Genomic DNA, 25,520 nt, shown 5'->3' with positions numbered 1-25,520 from the left:
AAGCCTTGCAGGATTTCCAAGTAGAGTTAGTACACAGAGTATATAAAAAAAAAAACCTCTTTACTACTCTGACTTTCTAAAACACTGCGAATAACATAAATAAAAACCACTGCCTGTTCCCGACGGACGCTTTCACGCAGCAGCTACCTCCCATCAACTGCACGCTCGCAGCCCCGGCGCTGTTTTTGCTGCACCCAGGGGTGAACCCCATTGTGCCGGGATTAGCCGGCCACATGACCACCTCTGGAATCACAATCATCGCCCTGTAGCCTCCCTATTCACGGCAGCCGGGAGCGATAAAGGTCGGGCTCCGCGCGCTCTTTCCCAATTTTTCTCCAGCCCGGCCGAGCAGCCGCAGACAACAGCAAACACTGGTACTCGTGGTCTGGCTTTAGAGTGCAAAAGCTACTCAGCTCCTGTTTAACATCTTTTGGTTTAATTGATGCTATTTTGAAGAGTTTGCATGATTTTTTAAAATATATTTTCCTCGAGGCTCATTTGGGTTATTAAACCACGGAACAGACCACGGCGAAGGCAGCTGGACTTTCAAACTGCAGAGCTGGGAAATACTAACCTTGAAGCCAGCAGCAATGGATTTCCTCAGGTTTAGGAGGCCTGAATGATCAATCAGTACACAAAGGACTCCTTCCATTACCAATGTGATTTTGCTGGGAATAATATAAGAAAAAAAATGGAGTTTTTAACCTTTTCTCCAGAGATCCACTGCTTTTCAGAATTACTTGACTGTAGCGACGGTGATGAAGAGGAAATACTTGTATGTGGAGAAGATTTAGAGCTTAATCCTTTCGATGGCTTGCCTTACTCTTCCCGTTATTATAAACTCATGAAAGAAAGAGAAGAACTTCCAGTATGGAAAGAGAAATATACTTTCATGGAAAGTTTGCTTCATAATCAAATTGTGATTGTGTCAGGAGATGCTAAGACTGGCAAGAGCTCCCAGGTCAGTACAACAAACTTGGTTGGGTTTTTTTTATTATTATTTTTAGAACATTTAATGTTGCACACTTCTCAGCGTTACTTTACTATCTTACTAACATTACAAACTTTTAAAACAGAAAAATCTTTTTGCACTGAATTTACTATTCACTTTACTTACACCAGGCACATCAGTATCCAGATCTATGTTGTACCAGTACCTGTCTCTGTCAGTAGTGGGCTGCTGCTGTGCTGGATACTGTATGGTACTGCAATATAAAAACATCCAGTTCTGAAGAGTTCAGCCGCGGCGTACGCACACATAGATGTATTGAGTTCAGCAGTTCTCAGTGTAGAAAGAGATGTGCAGCCGTCTACCGTAACCTGAGGTATTAAGGCCAGAGAGGGAAAGTGAAATACAGAAGGTGAATAAAGATTAATGCAGTCAAATATAGATTTAAACTATATATATAAACATACATTTAAATAACTTTCTTCAGATATTCGCAAGCATTTGACACTTACTTTACGTTTGTTCGTTACAAGCCATTTTTACTTGACTGATATGTCTTTTGGGCTTCAGGGTAAGTTGAGCATCAAGAGTCACACTTCTCAGATTGTGACTGTCTGACACAGTGTCATAAACACCTAGCAAAAATCTCAAACTACAACTTTTTCTGTACTGAATAAGAAATCTAAAAATACCAAGCCCTTTCTGAACACTGAAGACCACATGCATTAACTACTATAGTTTAAAATTTAGAACCAAATATACACAGAACCTTAGAAAAATTCCACATACAATTTTCATGTGTCTATCAGTATGTGCACTGTAAATTATTGCTGTGTTTGTACACAATACCACATCTCAACTTGAAAAACTATCAGCTACATAATTTCAAATGTATTACAGAACATATCAGCCAAAATCCTTCCCTACTGAAATCACAGGTGTGTTTCTACAGTTTTCAGAGAAGCCCAGGCTAAGTGTAAAATACTTTAGGACTTGTTTCAAATTCCCTTAGTATTTTATCAATGTATCATTCCTGCTGCACGTGGCTTGACGCTATTTTGTTCCACTGGAAAATTTTATTGCCTCCTCCCTAATATCGACTAAACTTGTTATTTTATCCTCTTTTTGTCCATCATCACACCGAATGCCCAGGAGAAACAGTAGACTCTGCAATGCCTATGTTGGATTTAACGCATATTCTTACTCAGAAAGCATGTTTTGGTTCTGATTAGTGCTATATCAGGAAAGAAACACAGCGGATTCGCAGGCAGATCGCAAAAGAAGGTGAAAAGGTTCTCAGGGAATGAAGGATTGAAATCAGGAGGGCTGGTTCTCTGGGAGAAGTGATGGTCCTTCCCTCACTTCAGCCAAGAGCTAACGCTTTTTCCAACACAAAATTACTTACAGAAATCATGTTAAAAGACATCACTGAAGCAAAGATCTCTAAACACATAAATACCCGCTAGGACTATCAAACTCTATTGTAGTAATACATAACAATCTAAGTCTGTTACCACAGTGAGCAGAGAAAAACTTTCAAGCAAGAGTTGTAGGTCAAAATACTGCATATTGTTTATAACTGGGATCAGGAGAAAACTTTCCTGCAGGGAAAGCTGGAGGATAATTACTGTTGGAAGGCATCTTGTGTGTGCCAGAGACTTTGATGCTGGACACTGTCAGAAATTATATATTGAACTAGAGGCATCATACTTATTGAAAATTCCTGTGTTCCTGTAAAAAGGATACACACTCACCTGGTGCCTGGCATATTTTTTGGAGTGCAAAGTCTTTACTCCTTGTTATTGACTGTAATTTACACAAAATAAACCTTGTATAACAACAAGCTACTTGCTAAGAAATATTAGCTTTTAAAATTGTCCTTAAACAAGTTTAGTAAGATGTAACACACTGCTGGCTGTTTTTTAAACATTTATATTTATAATGTAATTTTATTTTCTCACGACAATAACACATTACTATTTTCTAGTGTTGATTTTCTACTGTAAATATAGACATTAGAGAGCTACTGCATAAGTTTCTGGAGCAGTTCAGTTTCATTTATCTTTGTTTACAGAGTAATTAATCTGAAATCACATACATTTACTGTGAAATTTGTCAGTTTGAAACCCTCTTCTTCTTGGGACGACTGAGCCAGCTGAGACGCCCCTGACAACAACTGCACTAACGCTGTTGGACCAGCCAGCAGATACTGCCGGCGTCACCTGCTTCCCAGAGGCCAATTCTGTATCTTAAGTCAGGTTGAGAAATTCCCAGGTAAACCTTCTAGACCATGCCATTCCAGCTCTTCACTACTGACAAGACTCTGGGTCTTGGCATTTACTGAGGCAGAGAATTTCTGTGGTAGGTGCAGCTGATCCATCAGCAGTCAGGCAGATGGTAAGGAGCGGATGCTCAGGTTGATTTAGTTACAGTCTCTGCTGAAGATATTAAATACCAAATACATCTGTTGTCTTATTTACTTACAGGTTCCCCAGTGGTGTGCTGAGTATTGCCTTTCGGCGCGCTATCAGCACGGTGTAGTCGTATGCACGCAGGTACACAAGCGGACGGCGGTGTGGCTGGCACTGCGCGTGGCTGACGAAATGGACGTCAACGTTGGCCATGAAGTGGGGTATTTCATCCCCTTCGAAAGCTGCTGCACCACAGAAACTATCCTGAGGTTTGGTTTTTAACGCCTTCCAACTACAATGGAGCTTAGGGTTCTTTGCAAGGGCAAAAGTTTGCAGCTAACAGCGCTCCAGTCCTTTGCTCTTCATTGCAGCACTCTGCTGACACCGTCGGCACAGATAGCCTAACGACCGTGGGGGAACATCACGATAGTCGCCAAAGGCTTTTGCATACAGTATGAAAAAAAACCAAAAACAAACACAAAAAAACCCCAGCACTGCTCTATAGAGTTGCACATAATATTTTAAAATGCAACTATTGGAGATTTTGTGATGATGATGATGCTAAAATATTATTGTTTCAATGATGCATGATTATTCTGTGCTAAGCTGTAGTAGAGATTTAAGTGAGCAAGGTTACAAGGGCTGTGCAAAACTTCATTAAGCCCCTCAGTAACCTCCATATCATTCTACTTTTCTTTTTCTGCTTTCCAGTACAGGAGTGTTCATTACCATAAGAGAACATGGGATAATATATCACAAAGTAAAGCCGGAATTTAAAAGGAATCAAAAATCATGGCTAAAAATGGTATATTCAGTTACAAGAGAAAAAAGCATTTAGGAGGATTTTTAAGATATAAGAAAAGCACTTAATGTATTAAATACAGGCAGGTAACAGCAGCAACACAGGGATTCAGATTTTGAGCCTCTCTGAAAGTTAGGAGAGGTATTTTCTCTAGTTCATTAACATGGCAGGCACAAACTATAAAATCCAGATCTTAAGCCTTTTCCCAGCCACTGATTTCTGATGGAGAAGAGGATACTCACCACTTCTGACAATCAAGTTCAACCGCTCCTCCTTTCCTCCTTTCTGCACGCCCTTTCTGTTTCATGGAGAACTCCGTAAACCTCATCCTGCAGCACATCTCCCTGCAGCTGCTCCTCATGTGAAAGGGAGATGAATCCTATCCCCTCATACATTGAAGCCTGGTTCAAGAATTCGAAGTCCTGCTGAGCAACGCAGAAAAAAAAAAAAAAAAAAAAAAAATCCTTAAAAAAAAAAAAATCCCAGTAGCAGGAATAATAAGGATGAAAGTTGAGGAGGGGCTTAAGGGATCAATTAATCTCTCATCTTGGTTCTGGCACTGCCCCAAGTGCATGTGTACAACTTCTTTTCCTCATCTACAAGTGTTATTTCCTAAGTCAAGAGTTGGTTATGGCATGCAATATGCTTGGATGGTTTGCAAGATGAAAAGCAATATAAGCGATGATTTTAAGGCAAAATTATTTCTTCTTTTGCTTAGAGCATCCTTTCAACCATAGTGCCACTTAATGTTACTGAATTACACTCAGCTTCCAGCTACTTAAAGAAGGATTTAAACGTGTAGTTGACACTGTGAACTGCCTATAATACAGACTGTCTGCTCTTATCAAATCTTTTTTGTTAGAACAGAAAGAACCAAGCCGTCCCCAAGACCCTGACTTAACTTCTTACAATTGAATTTGAATCTTCCAAGAACCCTTGTAGAGTTTTCTGTTTGTACGTTGCAGGTACTGTACAGATGAAATGCTACAAAGGGAAATGATGTCTGCGCCTCTTCTGAGCTACTACGGCGTTATCATCTTGGATGATGTGCATGAAAGGACTGTCGCAACAGACGCGTTACTTGGCCTTCTTAAAGATGTCTTGATATCGAGACCAGAGCTGAGGCTGGTAATACTCACTGCACCTCACATGTCCAGCACACTGCAGAGTTATTACGGCAGCATCCCCTTCATAAGAGTGGAAAGCAAACACCACGCGGAGGTCGTGTACTCCTGCAGCATTCAGAAGGACCACTTTCTGTCCGCACTAAGACTGCTCTTTGAGATACACCACACAAAAGAGAAGGGAGACATTGTGATCTTTCTGGCATGTGAACAAGTAAGTTATTAACCAGTATTTCTGATTTTAATCAAGAAACAATTTACATTTGTGTTTTTATATGACCTGTAAGTATCTTGTTGCCAGTACCTAAGACACCAGACACTGCCAGCAGTTTTTATCACTTCAGTGATAAACTTCGCTACAAAGAAGTTATGGTATACATAACACTGTATTATATACACACAGCAGAAGCTAATACAAGGAATGATGAGATTTTCTGCAGGCCTAAAGAAAGTCCATCATCCTTCTGCGTGATGCAAAAAGTAGCAAAGGTGGCGTACAGGGACAAGGGCCACAGATGCAGGGATTTAATACATTGCAACCTATTCTGGCATCGGGTGTACAACACTTTGTGCTATCCCTGCTTTGCAGGGACAAAAGCATGTCCAGTTTGCATAAACGTCCTACTTCACATGAATGTTTTTACGTTGAACAAGATTTTTCCGTTCACATTCTCCTTTACGGCTGCAAATGTCACTCTGGAGGTGCCACAGATAATCCAGGAATCCTCTGTTCTAAATAGTGGCACCCCTGAATCCCCGAAGACAGCAGTGACACCCTAAATTCACTGCTGCCAGGATTGCTCAATCAGGACTTTCTCAAAAAAAAAAAAAAAAAACAAAAAACAAAATCACAGTACTTTGTAGCTGTCAAAGCAATCTGCCCATTAAATTAATATTTTGAGACTTGAAGTTCCTATAAATTATTATTTATTTCCTGAGAGTGATCTTCAACCTTCCACTTTGTATCATCAAATCTGCTTTAGAATAACAAATCCACCTTTGTAGCTCCAGCAGATAATGACTTTTTACAAGCAAAGATAAATTACCATAAACTAGCCAGGTAGTTTTGCTTTGCACTGTAAAAAGGGATGGACGTGTAATCTAATAATCAATTTTAATAATGCTGATAACCAATTGTAATCTTTATAGACACAACTTTTAGAAACGAGGAATTACTGAATTCTCCGTATCAGTTCCCGTATTTACAATAAGTAATGTTAGACAGAAAACACATAATCTTTCCATTTCAAAGGACTGGCAAGAAAGTTTCATTTGGGCTAAAAAACATTTGATAGGCAAGTCCCACACGATACTAAAATAATAATTTCTTTCTTGCCGAGAAGAAATTACTTGGTTCTCTCTCTCACAATGAACAAAACACTCGTCATGAGCTGTTACTGCACAGTTCACATCCCACGCGTTCTCGCTTAACCGTGATTTAAAGTTTCACATTGCTAATGGCTCATCGTTCCCTAGAACTCAACTGTCTTTTAAACTGAACAAAAATATGAATAAACTAAGAACATTACGATTTATGTGTCTTCTTGGTGCCAGCCTTGCTATTAGATGGCACTGACATAGCTTTATAAGAATTTTTATGGAATACTTTAAACCTGTAACTACTATGAATGTAGTAGCACTCTCAAATAGAAACGCGATCTGCTTTTTCAATTTTGAAAACTGTTTGATAATAAAAATGCTTTTGAAAAAAAAAAACAAAACAAACAACCCTTTCAAACTGAACAAGGCTATAATGATTTTTGTAGACCTTTAAAAAATGGTTTGCAACACAAACGATTTTATATTTTAAAAAAAATACTAAGACAACAAATGAAAAACCTTTACCATTTATATTCGACCTCTGAATTTGTGAAAATGTTTTCAAGGTGATGTTCCATTAACACAGCTTAGGGACATTTTATTGAATTTATTAAGTCTTCATAGAGTTTACTAATCATTAGGGACGAAAAAAAAATGATAAAACATTTACAGTACTTACATCTTCTTAAACATAATAGTTAGGGTGAAGCAGGGAGGTTTCCGCACACGACTTCACCAGTGGGGCAGGTCACATCACAAATTTGCACCAACCTCTTTGGCACTAAACCACTGATGTGGATGCATCCTACATGTTCCATATTCATAAAATTTAGTGGCTGTTTCATAATTTCTCAGTCTTGCTATTCCTGTACTATATTTTTGCACATCTGTCCTCCCCTGGAGGTTGGTTTGGATATGATTAAAGCCAGAGAAGACTATTTTGAAAATGGCAGAAGAAAAAAAGACATTTCAAAAACCAGCCCAGCTTTTCCCTTGTCTACAGTTAGCAGATACAGCCACTAAATTCTCATACATAGTTCTGTTCCCATTTTTTCCTTTAATTATTAATCATGTGAGATTTAAATCTTGTTAGAATTTGATATATAGTTAACATTCATTTTAGAATTAAAAAGTTGCTTTAAAATTAAATATTAATATTTGTTTTTCATACTTATGAGGGGGAAAAAAAAAACCAAAACAACTTTCTCTTGATTACAGGAAATTGAAAAAGCTTACCAAATGATCAGACAGGAACAGTCTAATTTAAATCCTGACCTTGGAGAACTCATCCCAGTTCCTTTATACCCCACTAAACAAGACCTAATTCCCAAACCAAATCAAGACAAACAGAAATGCTGCAACAAATACAGAAGAAAAGTGCTCCTCACCACAAGCTTTGGAGAGTCTTTGATTTGGATTAAAAATGTAACCTTTGTCATTGACGTCGGTGTTGAAAGAAGAAAGGTTAGTAAGTTAACCAAAATCAGTATACCAAAAATGAGCTATGCATAAGGTTTTTCCAGGGTGGGGGAAAGGGAAATGTGCAGCTAATAGATTGGTGCAAATGTTTTCTAAAGGATCAAGTCTTTTTCTATTTTTTTCATGTCAGATTCTATAATATTTTTAACATTCAAATTAACAAAATTTAAATAACTGTCATGGGCATCTCATGTGAAAATGAAGAAAGAGGACGCTTAATTCCTAAATTCAGTCAGAAAACAGAATTTTCAAGTTTCTAAAGCCAGATTAACACTCACAGCCAAAACTGCCATTCATTTGGGCACCAAACCAATGACATTTAATTTGCAAACTCTATGTCACCTTAGTTTTGGCCTATCAGTTATAATTATCTCTTCAGTATCTTACAGACAGAGCAAAATACAATCAGTTCTTGGCTTCCTATTGGCAGATTATCTGGTTTAGTAGATTAACCTCATCCCTCATTTAACAATTTAGTAATCAGTGCAGTGTCACAGATCACATAATGCTACAGGGAACCACTCCTTTTTAAAGCTGCTTGTGCTCCTTCTGGACACGTGCTTCCATCCAAGTACCTCAAAATGCTGCAATTTATCAAAATTAACCTTTCACCTTTTACAGATCATTCTAAGTATGTCCTCAGTTCTTGTTTTCCACCTCGTCCTGGGAAGGACTAGCGCAGCTGCAGAAAAGATGCCTTGTTTCTTTCATTTATACTAAATTCATATCCTAAAGATTGAGTGAGTACGCAGAAACAAGTCATTGCATGAATTGGAAAGCTGCACTACTACAGTCTTTGTAAATTGTCCTACGTGATTTGCTAGTCAAAATAAATATTCCAGTAATAGGCAAAAGAAACAATATAATATATTTTCTTTATATAATCCAGAAACGAACCACCAAAAATGAAGTTAAGTGTTCCTAAAATTTTGGATGGGGATCATTAATGCTGATTAGCCTTGAAAGTAGTTTAGGCAAAAGCTTGGGAAACACCACTACCCTAAATTTCCGCAAAAAAAACCCCCTGTTTCTAACACTGTCATTTTTCAAGCTCCTCATCTGGCATTTATAAACTAACTCTGTTTCAAACCAAGGAAAAACAAACTGTCATACTTTTGAACAAAAGTCTAAAAGCAGTTTTCAATTAGATCATGCATAACTCAACTTATTTCTGAAAATACAGTTGTCTTGGATGATGGAAATGAATCTCACTTCCACTGAAACTCAGTGCTTCCAGATTTCTGTGAGTCAGAAAATATGAAGCAACGGGAACAAATCGGTTTCAACACAGTCCTGATGGCCACCAAATCACCTCTGTTGGTTATGCAATTTTTACAGTTCAAATTCACGTTCAATCTATATGGCTGAAAGTCAGCTGAACACACAGGGAACAGGCAAAGTTTTGTGGAGAACAAAATCCCTTGTAGGCCTTGCAGTAGGGACATATCATAAATTTACCCAGCGGAAAATAAGTTTGTCACCTGCACTGAAGCATATTTTATCTTTTTTTATTAAAATCCTGCTTAAAGGAGACAAACTCCATTCCGATGACGCTACCAGAAAGTTGCCTATTTCAGATGTTAAATGTCTTGCCATATCCTACAGAACCTTACGGACATCATCTGGTGGTCAGAACAGTGAGTGAATGGGCTCCTCAGTTTAATCAAAATAAAGCACGATTAAGAAAAAAGTAACATGGAGCATTGTACATCTTTGATACAGTCCTTGTCTCCCATACTGAACTGATGGATTTCAGTATTAAAACAAAAATCTGGAGTTATGGAACAAATTGTTATCAGTCAATGTTGGGATTCTGTCATTGGAAGAAACAAATAATCTTTTTTTATTCTTTTCTTTCTGATACCATAGATACACATCTTGTGCTTTAGTAAGGTACCTTTCTTCAGAAAAAGACATTTATCTTGAGTATACTTACAGAGTTATTGCAAAACGTAAGTGTCAATCAATTTATCACAGTGCTGACTGCTCTCATTTCCAAGCTGCTGAAATACGTGATATAAAAAGAAATGAAACTGTTACTACACTTTCTGTAAAATTACCTAGACAAAAATTCAATACAGACCATTACTATTTGTGTAGTCTTCACTTACTTATCTGATGCTTAATATCTCTTTCATTTAAAGGTTTACAATCCTAGAATCAGAGCAGACTCTGTTATAACGCAGCCTATCAGCAAAAGTCGAGCAGAGATGCATAAACAAATTCTGGGCATGTCATCATCAGGTAGAATCACTAGCTCAAAATTTAAATCCATTAGCTCAAATTATTCACAGAATCAATGTGGCAAAGCAAAAAATAAAATAAGGTAATTTTCCTGAAATCTCTTCCAGGAAAACTCTTCTGCTTGTATCCTGAAGAATTTACACACAAAGAAATGAAACCACATCTACCAGCCAAAATACAGGAGTCAAACCTCACTAGCATGGTTCTCTTCCTGAAGAGGATGGACATAGCAGGCTTAGGACACTGTGACTTCATAAGCAGGCCAGGTAATGACGATGCACCAATTTTCCACAGTTTTATTATTATTTTTGCAGTTATTTAAAGATTAATTCAGCTCTGTTATTCACAGTACTGGTTTTTATTGAAGTACTTGCAATAGAATCGCCACTGCTTTTACCACTTACCTGCTAGATCATCTCACAACGCAACAGTTGCACTTAGAAAAATGGTACCATGTGTGAAATATTTGCTCTGAAAAAGACAATGAATGGCTGAGTGGAATTGGAATTAAAATAAAAAAAAAAAAAAATCAATATTCCAAACATCACCTCATCTAGGTTTCATATTACTTTCCTGGAACCCACAAACTAAAAATGCATCCCATTGTGCAAAGTATTGTAGGGATATCTAACAAAATATATTCCTTTAATCAAAAGTTTACAAGCCAAATAAACCACGGTTGTTACCTAGGAGATATATGTGGAGGAAAACAGCTTTCCTCTCATCCTCCAGCATCTCCCACCTCCAATTTACAATAAGCTGTTACTTCAGGACAATATTATTTATGAAAGAAACCTGAATAAACTGTCAGTATTAGACAGGGAATACTCTGAATTTTGGGGCAAGAGTGTGAGGAAAGTGGTAGCTTTTTTTTTTTTTTCCTGACTTCATATTTTAGGGCTTTTTCTGTAGAAGGATATTCCCCTCTGTTCTGACCTGCCATAAAGCCCAAGTACCACTGCAAATTCTGCTGTTGATTTGCAGCCAGTTAAAGTGAGGGAAATAGCACCAGTTTCACTGGTTTGGGGATCATATGACCTATTGCTAGCTTCATATATGATAATTTTCCAGTGCAAAAAGGAAGAATTCTTATATTATCCTCCCCTTCCTCATGCACATACATAAAATTAGAACAACCACTTGTCTTCTATGTGTTGTGCACCACAATCAATTAAAGTAATAAAGAGTTTAATTCCCACTGTTGGATGTCATAATAGACTGTAAGTGGAATTTTTAAGTACAATATATTCTACTTTTCCCTTGTCTAGCCGTTTAGCAGAAACACGCCTAAAAGAAATGTGAAAAAAACTTTGCCAGTCTGAGTGGTAACTAATTCAAGACTGATGAGAACCAGAGTATTTTGGCTTTGTGAGTGTCACCTCCTGTGTTGAATCTAGGAAACTTTCATGGAAAATGGTTACAGAATACAGTTGGCTTCCGCTCAAATTTAGAAAGTATTTTATTAAAAAGAAAACTATTGTAAAATGTATTAGTGCTTTTACTGGACATGAAGAAAGTTGTTCTTGAACTGCAGAATGAATTAGTAAAGTTACATTAGGAAAAGCATTCAGTATTTTTGGATGAAAAGGCACCATGGAGACAGTTGGTATTCGTAGAGAATGAAATGCTAGAGGCATTTAAGGATTTCACAGATGCAGGAATTGTAAGTTTTGTCTGGATTTTTGAGATAATGCGGCTGAAGAAAGCATCTTGTTGATGTGTACAATATTGCAAAGGCATTTGAGGAATGCATCAGCTTTACTTGGACAGGCATCAAATATGAAAAAGTTTTTGCTAACTAGATCAAAAGTGCGAGGTCAAAGTATTGAAAAGTTTGAGGAATGACTGAAACAGTGTGAGGAATGTTAGACAAAGTGTTTGAACAAAGGAAAAATCCCACAAACGCTGCAGGAGGTCCACTGAAAGGAGATGGGAAAGTCTGCACAATTTCCTGGTCTCCTTCATCTTAAGGCCCCACATAACGAAACATTTGAAACACCACTTTAATTGCCTGGTACAACTCTTCCTTTATCCTAGGATACATCACACATCGCCTCTCACTGCCTTTGGGCTTTCTTTTTCCTACTTCTAAGTGGGCAATGAACCTCTTTCCTACTAACACTGAGGTTACAGCCCTACCACAATTCTCCAGAGATGACCGTAAAGCTCACACCATCAGAATACAGACGGTGTGAAACACCTGGAGTGAAATACACTTTTCTGAAAGGAAATACAGGAATACTGAGTGAGCAGACCTGGAAGGGGAGTTAATTACTCTGTTAGACCAACTGACAGAACTCAAGACAGATGTCAAGCTTTCAAGTACATAAAACCTTCATTTGGGTGCCTCATCCTCCGGAGAGCTCTGGGTCAATAATCCCAGCCTGCGAAAGCCCCCGTTTTCTCATTCTGTGCTGGGACAGCCCCAACCTACCGTGCACGCCAAATGCTACACGGCTCTCCGGTGGCTGAAGGAGCACGGCATCTGCCAGCAGAAGCAGGGACTAACTCCAAAGTGATATCACTGAGTCCTTGACGCCCAACTCCAAATATCTCTGGTACCCAGTTAAAGGGTAGCCCTGAAGTTTTTTGACGACTAGTCAGAAGATCAAATAGATGTGACACCTTTCTGGTTACGTGCTGCAGAGCAGAGCTGCAGAGGAGGCAAAGAGAAGAGCTATCAGAGATGGAACGCATCCTCTCACAAGCGAGAGATTCTTACCTTTTTGAAAAGGGTTCATTATCTTCACTGCAGCCAGTTTAGTTGCACAAGCCTTCTGTAACCTGAGGGGATGAAGAAGGCTGAGGAAGAGGAGGGATCTCTGAGATGGTATACAAATCTAAGTGGAAAAGATGAGCAACAAAGCTCACAAAACAAGCAGTGTGGCTTTTCTAACGCTAAGGGCCATAACAGTTCTTATTCTCATCTGCTAACAACGTACACAAAGTAAATTCACCCACCTTCAACCAAATGCGGCACAAGATCAGCTGGATCCCAAAAATCCCTGCAAACAAGCAAGGAGAAAGACAGGGCAGTAATTCCATATGTTCTCCTTTGACTCTGCCAAATGAAGTGCTGGTTTAGAGCAGACAGATACTAAAACCACAGAGAGCCTTTCTGTTTCTCCCCAGCACCATTTGTCCTGGGCTCGACTACTCTGTCTCCATCTCCTCGGACTTGATTTTGCTTTATTAGAGTAAACACACTGCAGCATCTCCCGCGTGCCACACGTGCCACAGCCTTTCCCATGCACCGTTTCTGTTCTGTTAACATTCTCAAGTTTTTTTTTTTGTGATTGAAACAGAGGCTTTGGGGGTTTTTAACCCAAGACTAATTTCTCCTAAACAAAATGTTTTCACTGAGATGACAGAGTAATGTATGGACATGAACTGCGGAACAAACAAATCCAAAGAACACCGAAACCCACAGCAAGAATTCAAAGACAAGTGTTTCACAGTCGGTTCCCTGTACATGAAGTAGAGAACATACAGCAGATAAGTAAAGAAACAAAAATTACATCAGTAAAACATTCTATTTCTGCTCAACAACAATGTGCAGAAGTTTTTTTTTTTCTGCTGCTCTTTGAGGAAAAATAAAACTGTGGATTAACTCCAACTCATTACTGCATTATGAAAGCAACAAACATGTCAGGCTTACAGCTGCTGCATTTAATTCATACTATAATCGAGATGAGCAAATGTAGCAGACTTGTTACCCTTTCTAGAATTGATGAGCCATACAAAAGTGTATTTGGCACTGCAGTCCTGGAGTGCATTATTTCAATTCCTGTGCCAATATAACAGGGATGCCTTTACATTTTTATCAGTTAATCAGCTAGATCTTTACTACATTATATAACGGGACAAAAGAACTCCTTTCCCATAGACTGCAGCAACATTAGGTATTTTTGTAAATCACTGGAAAATCCTTATTTAAACTACATAAATCTGTATAAAGATGAAGCCATGTAAAATTTCCATAAGAAATCAAGGTGAAAGCAGTTTGCAGATTCTGCATTCATGTAGATTTACCAGAAACAATTCCCAGATTAAAATATTTGTTGATGGTCATGGATACCATGCCATTTGAGACTATGCTATTCTAACCCCACGGAGAATATATTCCTAGAATATCGATAATAAGAAGAGTTGCAAAAATGCATATAATTTCTAATTGTTTCACAAACAAGATTTGTTTGAGTTTCTACCTTTGACAGTATTCTAATGAAAAAACACACAATGTACCATGTAAGGTCTGCTCAGAAATCACTTCATGGAAGATTTATTAAGCTCACTTGCTGATTCTTTGATGTTTTAATTTCTGAATTTCATTGATTAAATAGTATTATAGATCTCCTAATAAAAAGCTTTCTGATAGCATAGACGGGCAGGAGTACAGCCCAGTAACCAAGCACATGCCACACTGCATATAGACATTTGCTTATAATAGGGAGCTGGTATCACAAAGGGCATCCCAAAAACAGGAAGGGGTAGCTCACAACTGGCAAAGCTAGACTACTCTCATGTCATTTACTAGAGAATAACTAAAGAAACCAAAATGATTAAAATATTTTTATGCCATTATATAATATTCTTTAAATTACACTTTGTGAATATACTGTTGCGCAGTCACGCGAGGATGACACAAAGGAGATAGAAAACCAACTTCACTGTACAGTCCGTGCTATCCCCGGTGTGCAGCTCTAACTCCAGATATTTACGGTTGGAAAACACAGGTCAGCCTCTGTCCTGCCTGTCCCTCCTGGCAGAAAAGGCAGCAGGGACCTCAACCAGCCGGCTTGGAGGGGTGAAGAAGCAGCAAAAGGGAGAATGGAAAGACGGCAAAGTATGAATTTGGAAAAGTAATTTTTAGTGATAAATTCTAACTATAATTTCAAAAAAAATAGTTACAGAATTGGTAGCACTGGAGCAAGGCAAACTCAAAAAAAATCCTACCTCAGAAGTTATAGGAGAAAAAAAAAAAAAGAGAATCCAGATGGAACCTGCATACAGAAGCTTGTCCTTGCAGCAGAAAAATCTTTGCATAATTTGAAGAAAACTTGGCACTAAATTTCACCTGACATCCATGTCAGCTCTAACTTTATAACAGTTATTCCTATGGAAAGAAAAGATCTATCAAAAAGCAGATATTTTACCTCATCAAAATTTTCACAAAGTAGGAGACCAGAACACAGGACCTGTTGATCCTCCAGATAAGCACAATATGGCAGTTAAATGGACTACTGATAATCACAAAATTTACGTTTTATTCCTATTTCTATTATTATATTATCTCATATACACATATTACAGAATTTTTGGTAAATTGCCAAATTACTTGCTTCCTTATGCAACAAGAATAATACTTTGGTATCTACTTTATCACACAGTAAGCGCTTCAATTTCCACCATATAGGATGTGATACTGAAAAGACTGGAAACATAACTTACTCTGTTCACATCAAAGATACAAAAAACCTGTGAAACAAAGAATATCATCTTAAGTCAACTTGAAACACTCAGATAAATTATTTCAGTGCTAAAAATATCATTTATTTACACATTTGCTTTACTAAGCCTATGTATGATCAAGAGCAGGATCTGTATTTACATAAAACTGGTCAGATTTCCTGAGACAAGCCCAGGGCAACTCAGCGTTAAGTAGCCAAAGAACCCTGGTACAGGAAAGAAAAGATCAGATAAGGAAATACCTTTTGAACTTCCAGGGATGTGACGGTTTCTTGCTGAAAGCACAGGACACATCTCAGGAGTTTCTTTTTTAACTCTACTCCCATGAAAACAGCAGTCGACTCCCAAAGCCTCACAGTTTTGCTCGATGGCAAGCCGCCCTAAAAATAACGATGCTTGCTAGAAATCATTACAAGACGATGCAGATTTCTGTTCTTTAAAGAAGAGTTGTCCATACTGAAACACTTACACTACTGTTTTATCATAAGTTTTATTTAATAGGAATCATACCATAAAGAACCCTCAAATAATCATTTGCTGCTCTCACAATGGCTTTTTATTGATCGAGTTTGTGTCTCAAAATGCAGGCCCATATCTGAAAGCCCTGTTCTGTTTTTCACTTTTTACTGTTCTTTCACCTGCTTAATCTACCTTCACCATAATGTCCTTTCCAACACAATAAAACTCCAGGAGTCGTCTTTTTTTTTAAAGAAGCTCATAGCAAAATAGGGAAGTAATTTGTGCTTATAAATCTCAAGGCAACTAACTCCAGAGTATAAAAATGCAAATTACTGATGCTATCAGGGGATTGAAATTGCCTGCCATATAACCATATATTTTGTAAGTTCTAGCACAAACCACTTTGTTGATTTCTGGAAATCAGCTTTCCACGATTTCTTAGTAATTACTATCTGTCTGAACGACCATTTTACTCTCCTCGTATTTTCAGTCACTGATACCTGTGTGTTGTCACCGACTCTTACTCTTCATCAGCTGTCACTTTTAATTTCTTTAAACTTCCTAAGCATTTTCTTCTCAGATGCTTTAGCTTTTGCAAGGGCTCATCATTTATCCCATTAAACCTCGTATGTCTGATAACTAATGTTCTCTCTAGAGAGAAACCCCTCATGGTTTACAGGCAGAGATACGAACTCTAATTCTGAAATTAAACAAGTCCACAGTTTTAACAGGAATTTACAGACTCCTGAGAGAATTTCTCTGAAAGCTGATAGCTAAGTGTTTTAAAATTACGCAAAGTCACAACATTAATAGTTCAAAAGAATAGTTCGTAAAAGCTCATGTAAGGGGAATTAATAAACTATTTTTCCCTTTCAGACATTAGGAACAGAAAAGAGTTAAAAACAAGTGTCTGCTTGCTTCCTGTTTTACTTTTTTCTTTACTTATTATAAGTAGTTAATTACGGAGTGATGGCAATAAACTAACAGTTCACTGCCAACAAAGTAAACACCCGAACTCCAGATTTTCTTGCAGGAAGGCAGGGTGCCTGGAGTGGGGTGCTATGGCTAAATGTGACCTACCAGCTCCTCACAGGCTTGCTTCGCTTTTCGTCTTCGCAATGCAGAAGTAGCCTGTCAAAGACGTGTTCCCATTCATCATGAATACAAGCAAAAAAATTATTTCTCATCATCTACTAACGGAGATAGAAGAACAAATACGCACCCTGCCTAAGTGGGTAGCTGTGGTGTGTTTTGTTTTGGGTTTTTTTTTTTTTTTTGTGTTAGAGATTTTTTTTGACATTAATATGCAAGCTGACAGCAGCCCACAGAAGTCCGAAAAATTGCCAGTGCAGTCATTAGTTTCCCAGAGCCGGGTACGCTTGGCTGAGGATATGGCTAAGTCCTGCTGCAGTGGAATTTTTGCCACCAATTTCAATGGGACTAGAATTTAACTTGTTATCCATAAAACAGAGAGAAAATATCAAACAGTTCCTTAAACTGGAATAAGTAAAAAGTTGCTGTAGTGACAGAAAAGCAGCTAGGAATTTAAATGAACTGGCACTCATAAAAGATATTGGCCATTACAATAAGACCTAGAACAGCAAGCTACCTTTGAAAAGAGCTGGAAGGAAAGAGCCTTCACACGTCAAGAGTTCCCAGATTTCCACCAATGCCTTCCATGCTCTAGCAACTACTTTTTGGAAAGTCAGCTCCCAGGTTCACTCTCTCTGGCCTCAGAACTGTAGCCACCACGGTTGCACATAAAGGTCTTCTACGCTTGTTTTGCCAGAGAGATCTCCTTTCATCAACAGCAGATTTCCTACAGACCTTCTGAAGTCCTCATTTTAAGTACTGATTTGTTTAATCCTGTCCTTTCAGACATGTTTTCTTATCACTGCAGCTGTGAGGGTCAAAATTCATTACACCATCCTTGCAGCAGAACAAAGTGTTGCTGAGAAAACACTTAAGATTAATTCTTTCAAAATCTGAAAAAAAAAAAGTCAGAATAATGCTTCCCATTCTTCTGGCATCATTTATCAAAAGAAAAAGCAGTTAGTAACAGTGAAAGAGCTAGGATATACATAAGCTGATACTGTCTTCCACTGCCTCAGACACAGAAAAGCAAGAGAAAAATGGTGAGGAAAAAAAATGGTAAAGGAGAAATTCAGCGAGATACTTAATGAAAAAGGAGAGTCTTTGTCAAACTCCTTCACTATTCACTCCCATCCAGCTGAGAGGTTCAGAAGAGCTACTGCAAATGCCATCTTTTTGTCTATCGAGAAATAACTGGTGAAAAAGGCATATTTGTGTCTGTGTGTGTAAGCCTTTTTCTGCATCTTCAAGTCTTGTGGGTTGTTGATTTCATTCACCCTCATCCGTGAAAGAGGGAGATACACCTACGTTTTGTGGAGGTACTCCTCATAGACAAAGCTTAATATGCTGTTGATCAGAACTGAATTAATTGTTGATATCCCAGCAGCCTGCAGAAAAAAAAAAAAGACATGTGGATCACCTCAGCCTGAAAGCTCAGTGTTCAACGTATGCAGCAGCAAATCTCCACACTGAACACTCCTGGCAGGCCTCGACGTGCATTTGTCTAGGATACAAACCCCATACTTCTGTCTTCCTTCTCTGCTGCTACTGTTCAGACTCCCATCTTAAACTCTAAATTCTAACTCACTGTATCCTTCACATCTGCCTCTGTTCAAGTCCATCTTGTACTTATGCTCCCTACTCACTGTGTGGCCCAAATTCACTTATTTCCTCCTTTTTTTCCCAAATTAGTCTCTCAGCCTACCTTATTATTTTCCTATACTCACTCATTATTTTTTCTGCCTCCCTGTTTTCACTTCTACCTATGTAGGTTGTAAAAAAAATTATAACCTACAATAAAGGAAAATTGAACATTTAATTTTTTACAGTGAGAAATTACAGCCAACTGCTAGGGAGACATTTTTTTCCACTACGTTCCCATTCTCCTTCTGACATCATGAAAAACTATCTAAAAAAATAGTAACAATTTTTTTTAAAAAGGCAACCAAGAGCACTCCAAATACGTGCAAGAATGAAAACAGCTACAACCTCTGTAAATGCTTGTCTTTTGGTTATAATAATCTTTCCCAAAGCTGTTGGCTATCTCTCAACACCCATCGAAAATGTGACCACCTCTTTAAAAAGAACAAACATGCACACAAAAAAAAATACCTGAAGTAGTGCAAGGAGATTTTGACACAGACTGTGGGCAATACACTACTCAGCACTCACTCTGTCTTGACTTTTGACCAGAACTGCTCCAACAGGAAAGAGATCAATGAAGTTCTCTGCAACCCTGTAATTGTTACTTCTTATTTTCTTTCTCCAGAATGTTCTCAGCCTTCCGTTCATCTAATTAGTGACTTTTTCTTCTTACTCATTGTCAAATGACAGAAGCTGACTTACATAACCTTAACACAGAAAATATACTGAAGTATTAGAATGAGAATTCATTTATTTATATGTAGCCATTCTCAAGAATTTGTATTACCTTTCCTTTTTATTAGCTCCTGAAAGCCTGATGCAGGCTTTGGAAGATCTGGATTATCTAGCAGCCCTGGATAATGATGGAAATCTTTCTGAATTTGGAATTATTATGTCCGAATTTCCCCTGGATCCACAACTGTCAAAGTCAATTCTGGCTTCATGTGAATTTGAGTGCGTTGACGAAATGCTCACCATTGCGGCCATGGTAACAGGTACTCATAAATAATGTCTTACCGCACGGCTTATGCCACCTGCCAAATCCACGTAGACTCTTTCAAAGTCTATTCACAAGGGCAACCCAAAGGCAAACTTTTGTTATTCACATTCTGCTTATTTCAAGTAAATGAATATCTGTGGCTGTTTAAGTCTTTACTTTAAGCACACAATGAAACCCAAGTAATGAATTCATAAGTAGCACTCCAATTCCATGCTTCAGCTGCCCTGTTAACTTCCAACCTTCTGTCAGAAAGCAGACACAGAACATCCCTTCAAAATAAACTTTCTTATCTCATATTCGTGTACATTTGTTACAGACTGAAGTTCTAATTACGAACAATATCGAACTGTTGACCTACAAAGAATTAGTTTGTGGTCTTGTTTCTTCACTTTAAATATTTTATAAAACTAACATAACCTTAAGTATCCACACCATCCTGTCCTGATGGATCACTCCGGTCCTACGTAGCATTGTGAGACAAACCAGCTGGCCCCAAACACCGGACATGTGAGGTCTGGCGCAAGAACATTTATATTAGAAGGTCGTTAGCTATAGAACCTCTTTCATTTGATGTGAAAGAGCTTTCAAACAAACACACAGGCCTCCTAACAATATAGCACTATGCTACTGGTTTTATGGCATAACCCTAGTACAGATCCAATGGTTGAGAGCGATCTACTGCTCAACAGCCACAGCTTAACCTTGTCTGCAGAGAATGTTTTGGCATGGCATTACTGTGCTGTGCCCAGAGGAACACCCTAGGCCCCAAAATTGGTGAAGAGTCTTAGGCAGTATGGACATGAATCCACAGGACACCAAGCTGCATTAGTTCTGCTTGTAAAACAACTTGATTTTATGCTCAGGCTGGCATGATTTTTAATAGTGGGCCTAAACTTGTGATTAAATTTTTAACTACATACAAGAAATGTAAACAATAGAGCATAGGCACACTTTATTTTTTAAAAAGCTCAACCATCACTAAAGACAATTATGTAGTACAGTAACCACAACAGAAGTAAAATGCACTGAAAGGCACAATTTTCAACACACAGGAGCAATTAAGGCATTACACCCATGGATTTAGTTTCTTTTTATATTAAAGAAACCATACGCTTTGATTCTGGATAAATTGCATCATGTCATTATGAAGCATCTTTGGCATCAGCCTACGAAAATTCTGCTCATCTTTTGTGTTTACAGCACAAATCAACTAAGTAAGAGACTGAAAGAACATTTGTATAAATAAAATTTTAGTGAATGCAATAGATTCAGTTCTTCAGTAGCAATCCAACACTGAAGATTAAAGGGAACTGAAAATGGAAAAAAAACCAAAAATATCAGTGGAGTTACTCTTTGTGCACGCACCTATGTGTCTTAATAACCACTGGCTTGATTTTTTTCTAAGCTCCTAATTGCTTCTTACACACACCTCCTGGAACAGAAGAGATTGCTCTTACTTGCTGGCGAAAATTCTCACACCCTGCAGGAGATCACTTTACTCTTATCAATGTCTTCAACGCCTTCAAGAAAGCCAACGCCAACTCCGCAAGCCAATGTAAGTGTACCCGTACTAGGGAAAATGAAGTACATTGTCATCGATTAAACTGAACATTGTTGACATTTAGTTCGTAAACTCTTTGTGAATAATTATTTCTAGAATTGCTAACTTGCAGAGAGAAGAGAAACCTAAGATAGTAGCCACTACCAACAAATAATAGTTCCAGTTTATAAATTAATTCAAAGAGACCCAGGACAGTGTACCTCATCCAACAAGGACATGTAAGCACTATTACAATTGTCACTTGGAGTGACACTGTACGAAATGAGAAAGACTGTTTCTCCTGTAAAAGCACATAATCCAGGTCTAAGATGTGAAATTACATAAACACAGTTGAGGTGGGACCCGATTCCCCCAGCAGCCTAACAATTCCGGTGGTTTTCTGACAGCTGCCAACTAAAATGAACGTTTAAGGGAAAAAAAAATTGAAAGTAGTAAAGTTCACATTTACAGGAGACCACATAAAAGCCAGAGGACTGCACAAGATAGACGCTCTTCACAGCATTTTCCCGTGCTCAAACACCTTGCGCAGGTTCATTGAGCCTGAGGCCACTACTTAGACAATGCAGTGACAGATTTGCATATACCAAGTAAAAACTTAGGACAGGAGAGTAGGATTGCTTCACGTTCAGCCACGCTGAATGCTGAGGAGAGGTCCAACAGAACCTGTCCTTTACCAGCATGCAGGACCATCCCCAGCACTATGAATGTGATCTCTGTTCCATATCCTAGCCTGAATCCAGGAAAGCCTGAAAACAGAGTTGCTACTCATTCTGCTTGAAGCTATTACCTTTTAGAGACTAAAAAAAAGTTATCTTGAATATTTTTACTCTGAAAAATATAGCTAGAATTCCCTAAAACTAAGTAAGGATACTGAGAATTGCCCACCTACTTTACAAGCAAGATCAATGAGCCTAAGTTGTCCACGTTGTTCTTGTTATCAGAATTCTGGACAGCTCTGACACAGCTACTCACTCCAAAATGTTTTTAATCTATTCCACCAGTCAAAGACCATTTTACAGAGCGGTATATATGGATAGCACCTATCAGTAAGACTTTGCTTTAAGTCAAAATACTGTGTTTTCCTCCACAGACTACAGTAATGAGAAATGGTGTCGTGATTATTTCCTAAGCTGTTCTGCACTGAGGATGGCAGAAATTATCAGAGCCGAACTAGTTGAGATTATGAAGCGTATTGAGTTGCCCATTTCCAAACCGGACTTTGGATCAAAAGAAAATATACTAAGCATTAAGAAATCTCTCTTATCTGGTTACTTTATGCACGTAAGGAAAAATACTGTGGTTTCATCTTATTGCGTTGTTAACTTACCTAGAATGCTTCCAGAGAACTTAAGTTAGGTAGTGAAGTCTTTTGATCATCAGAAATTACAAAAGCCATTTTTTCCATGGTGTATCAGACAGATACTTCTGCCAATCCCAATCTTCTCTCTGGCATTCAGCTATCAGAGCATGAAGGCCACACACTTCACTGCAAGAGGAAATTTGTCAATACGCCCTTCACTCCAAGAACTCCTTTACCTCAAATAACTCTAACTTGTAATATTCTCTCAGATCTTATTTTCTTTTTGAAGATGTTTTTGTGAAAATATTCTGGAAACAGAGAATTGACTTGTTGAATACGTTTAGGTATACATGATACAAAGCTTTCTTCATCTCAACCAAATGAGGTACTCTAACTGTAAAGATAAACAAGAAAGATCCATTTATTTCCACTTGAAAACATGCTTTTTTTTTCACATCACTATGCTCCACCTAAACACAAGAATCACTCCGCCAAACTACACTACCTCAAGCGCCCAGCCACATATTCTATTTTAGATTCTTACAATTCTTTAAGAATACATCCATTTTCACACAGACCCTTCAAAGCCAAATTCCAACACTTACTGCGTAAGCCTGCCCTCCTTTGTTGAAGACAGTTTCCTTTCAAATACACAGATCAACATCCTCTAACTCTAAACCTCATTTCACAGTATCCAGTCCCTAGCTTTCCTGCAGAAATTAGGGAAGAGGTTTAGACGCTCCAGTTGAAAGTATCTGAATACAAGTTTAATTCCTGGTTTTGATAGAATAGGCAATCACTGATCTACGCATCCTGAACATTCAATTAATGGATAACTCTCTGCATTTTCTTTTAGATTGCTCGTGATGTAGATGGCTCAGGTAACTACTTAATGTTAACACACAGACAAGTGGCCCAGCTCCATCCTCTCTCATCATATTACAACACCAGAAAGATTCCTGAGTGGGTCCTATTCCACGAGTTCAGTATATCAGAAGACAACTCCATCAGAGTCGTCTCTGAGATATCACCCCATCTGTAAGTTACCAATGACGAAACCGTTTCTTCACTCATACCTCTATCACAAAGTGTAACTTCAGTCACACACAGGGTAAGGATGCGCGTGTACACAGAGAGCAATGCTTGGAGAAGTCAACACCAGTCACTTTCTCCTTTTTCTTGTCATAAAACTAGCAATCTTCTGGTTCTGTTGAGAAATCATTCCAAGCGTAACTGATTCACTCTACGTACAAATGTGGGTTTACAAAAAAAATATATTTTTTTTTAAAAAATCCATAAAATAGGCACAACAGAGAAGGACAATCTTCAAGTCTAGTCAAGCAAGAGGAGTTGGCATCACTGGAAAGGTTAAAAAATTGTTGTTTTTCACACTTTTTATATTCACTAGTGAATACACGCAGAATAAATTTTATTTCTTTGTTGCCGGTACTGTTCTATCACTGTGTGTAGCTTTGCCTGATGTCTTCATTTTCATTCCAAAAACTCACTACATTAGAGCCCAGAACTATTAAAAAAGGGAAGAACTGTAATCTCATATCCTTACTATTCTTTTCAAATAAACCAAAACATCATTTAAGTCAGTCTTCTGTATTTCCTAATGTGTGCTGATCTGCTCTGGTACTTAAGTAAGTCTCAGTGTCTGCCACTGAAACTGTAACCAATTAATCCACTGGAAAAAAAATTAAAAAAAATAAAAATAAAAAATCACCCTACAAGCAGCAAAAGTTTCTTACAAGGTAAAATAGACAGAAAAAAATCAAGGATGAGTTAACACAACAGTGTACTCATAGATTATTCTAGCTGGAAATTTCTTTGTTCCCTGAAAAGCTATTTTCCAGCAAATCTTTTTCTCAACATGTTTTATGCACCCAGCCAGGTAAATCGTCCCACATCAACTGTTTATGGATTCAAGAAAACACTACTGTCTTTACACTGAGAATACACGTTTCACTGTCCTAGCTTTTCCATATTCAATGTTTATAAGAAAGCCTTTTTCATACTTTTATTGAACTAAAAATATGTTCAAATCCAGAAAAAAATTACTATTTAATGCAATCTGCAGCACTGAGAACTGAACAACAATCCCCTGAAGTGTAGACTGAGCACATGAAGTACAAGTCTACTGAAAGCACAAACTACAACTACATCTTGCAGTTTTGGTTTTGAGTGAAAATACCAACTTTATAGCTGTATGCATCAGTATGTTGCTGGTGTCTTTTTGCAGAAGCCTGGAAATAGCTATTCAAACATTTTAAAATTCAATAAAAAAAAAATAATAATGTTTTTTCTTATTTTCTCATCAGATTCGTGGAGCTGGTACCTCAGTATTATTTCAGCAACCTTCCTCCTAGTGAAAGTAAAGACATTCTGCAGGAAGTGATCAATCATTTGTCACCTGTTTCAACCATGAAGGAGGAACAGAAAACTAACAATGACAACAAAGAAAATGAAAACTTTCCCCAAACTCCCCCTGAACAAAGATGTATTATTCAGTGATTTTAGACTGAACAACCATATATTGGACAAATATAAATAAAAGAGTATATGCAATATACATCTCCATCTTAATTATTAATTATTTTGAACTTTTAGAGCACTTTTGTTTACAAAAGGAGTTGCACGCATTGTTTCGTAACAAAAATATG

General features: G+C 37.9%; 1 protein-coding gene across 1 annotated transcript; it reads left to right on the top strand.

Annotated features, from left to right (window-relative positions):
* The first annotated feature begins 691 nt into the window (after window positions 1-691).
* Window positions 692-25,459, top strand: DHX32 (DEAH-box helicase 32 (putative)). Its single transcript, XM_086752840.1, has 11 exons — window positions 692-961; window positions 3,436-3,629; window positions 5,128-5,500; window positions 7,825-8,070; window positions 10,230-10,329; window positions 10,437-10,595; window positions 19,797-19,988; window positions 21,399-21,548; window positions 22,645-22,835; window positions 23,711-23,892; window positions 25,179-25,459. The coding sequence occupies exons 1-11, from the start codon at window positions 692-694 to the stop codon at window positions 25,369-25,371; spliced, it is 2,250 nt and encodes a 749-aa protein (XP_086608966.1). The 3' UTR covers window positions 25,372-25,459.
* The last annotated feature ends 61 nt before the right edge of the window (window positions 25,460-25,520 follow it).

The sequence above is a fragment of the Chlamydotis macqueenii genome, chromosome 7, assembly GCF_036417535.1.
Source record: "Chlamydotis macqueenii isolate bChlMac1 chromosome 7, bChlMac1.mat, whole genome shotgun sequence".
Lineage (NCBI taxonomy): Eukaryota > Metazoa > Chordata > Aves > Otidiformes > Otididae > Chlamydotis > Chlamydotis macqueenii.
Note: the sequence above shows the minus strand (reverse complement) of the source record. Positions and strands in the feature narration are given on the sequence as shown.

What these genes read in the sequence shown, in the direction of transcription:
- DHX32 (XM_086752840.1), top strand. Translation starts at nt 692, where the DNA reads ATGGAGTTTTTAACCTTTTCTCCAGAGATCCACTGCTTTTCAGAATTA. An exon ending in ACCACAGAAACTATCCTGAG is followed by an intron (nt 3,630 to 5,127) that starts GTTTGGTTTTTA and finishes TGTACGTTGCAG; the next exon opens with GTACTGTACAGATGAAATGC. An exon ending in TCTTTCTGGCATGTGAACAA is followed by an intron (nt 5,501 to 7,824) that starts GTAAGTTATTAA and finishes TCTTGATTACAG; the next exon opens with GAAATTGAAAAAGCTTACCA.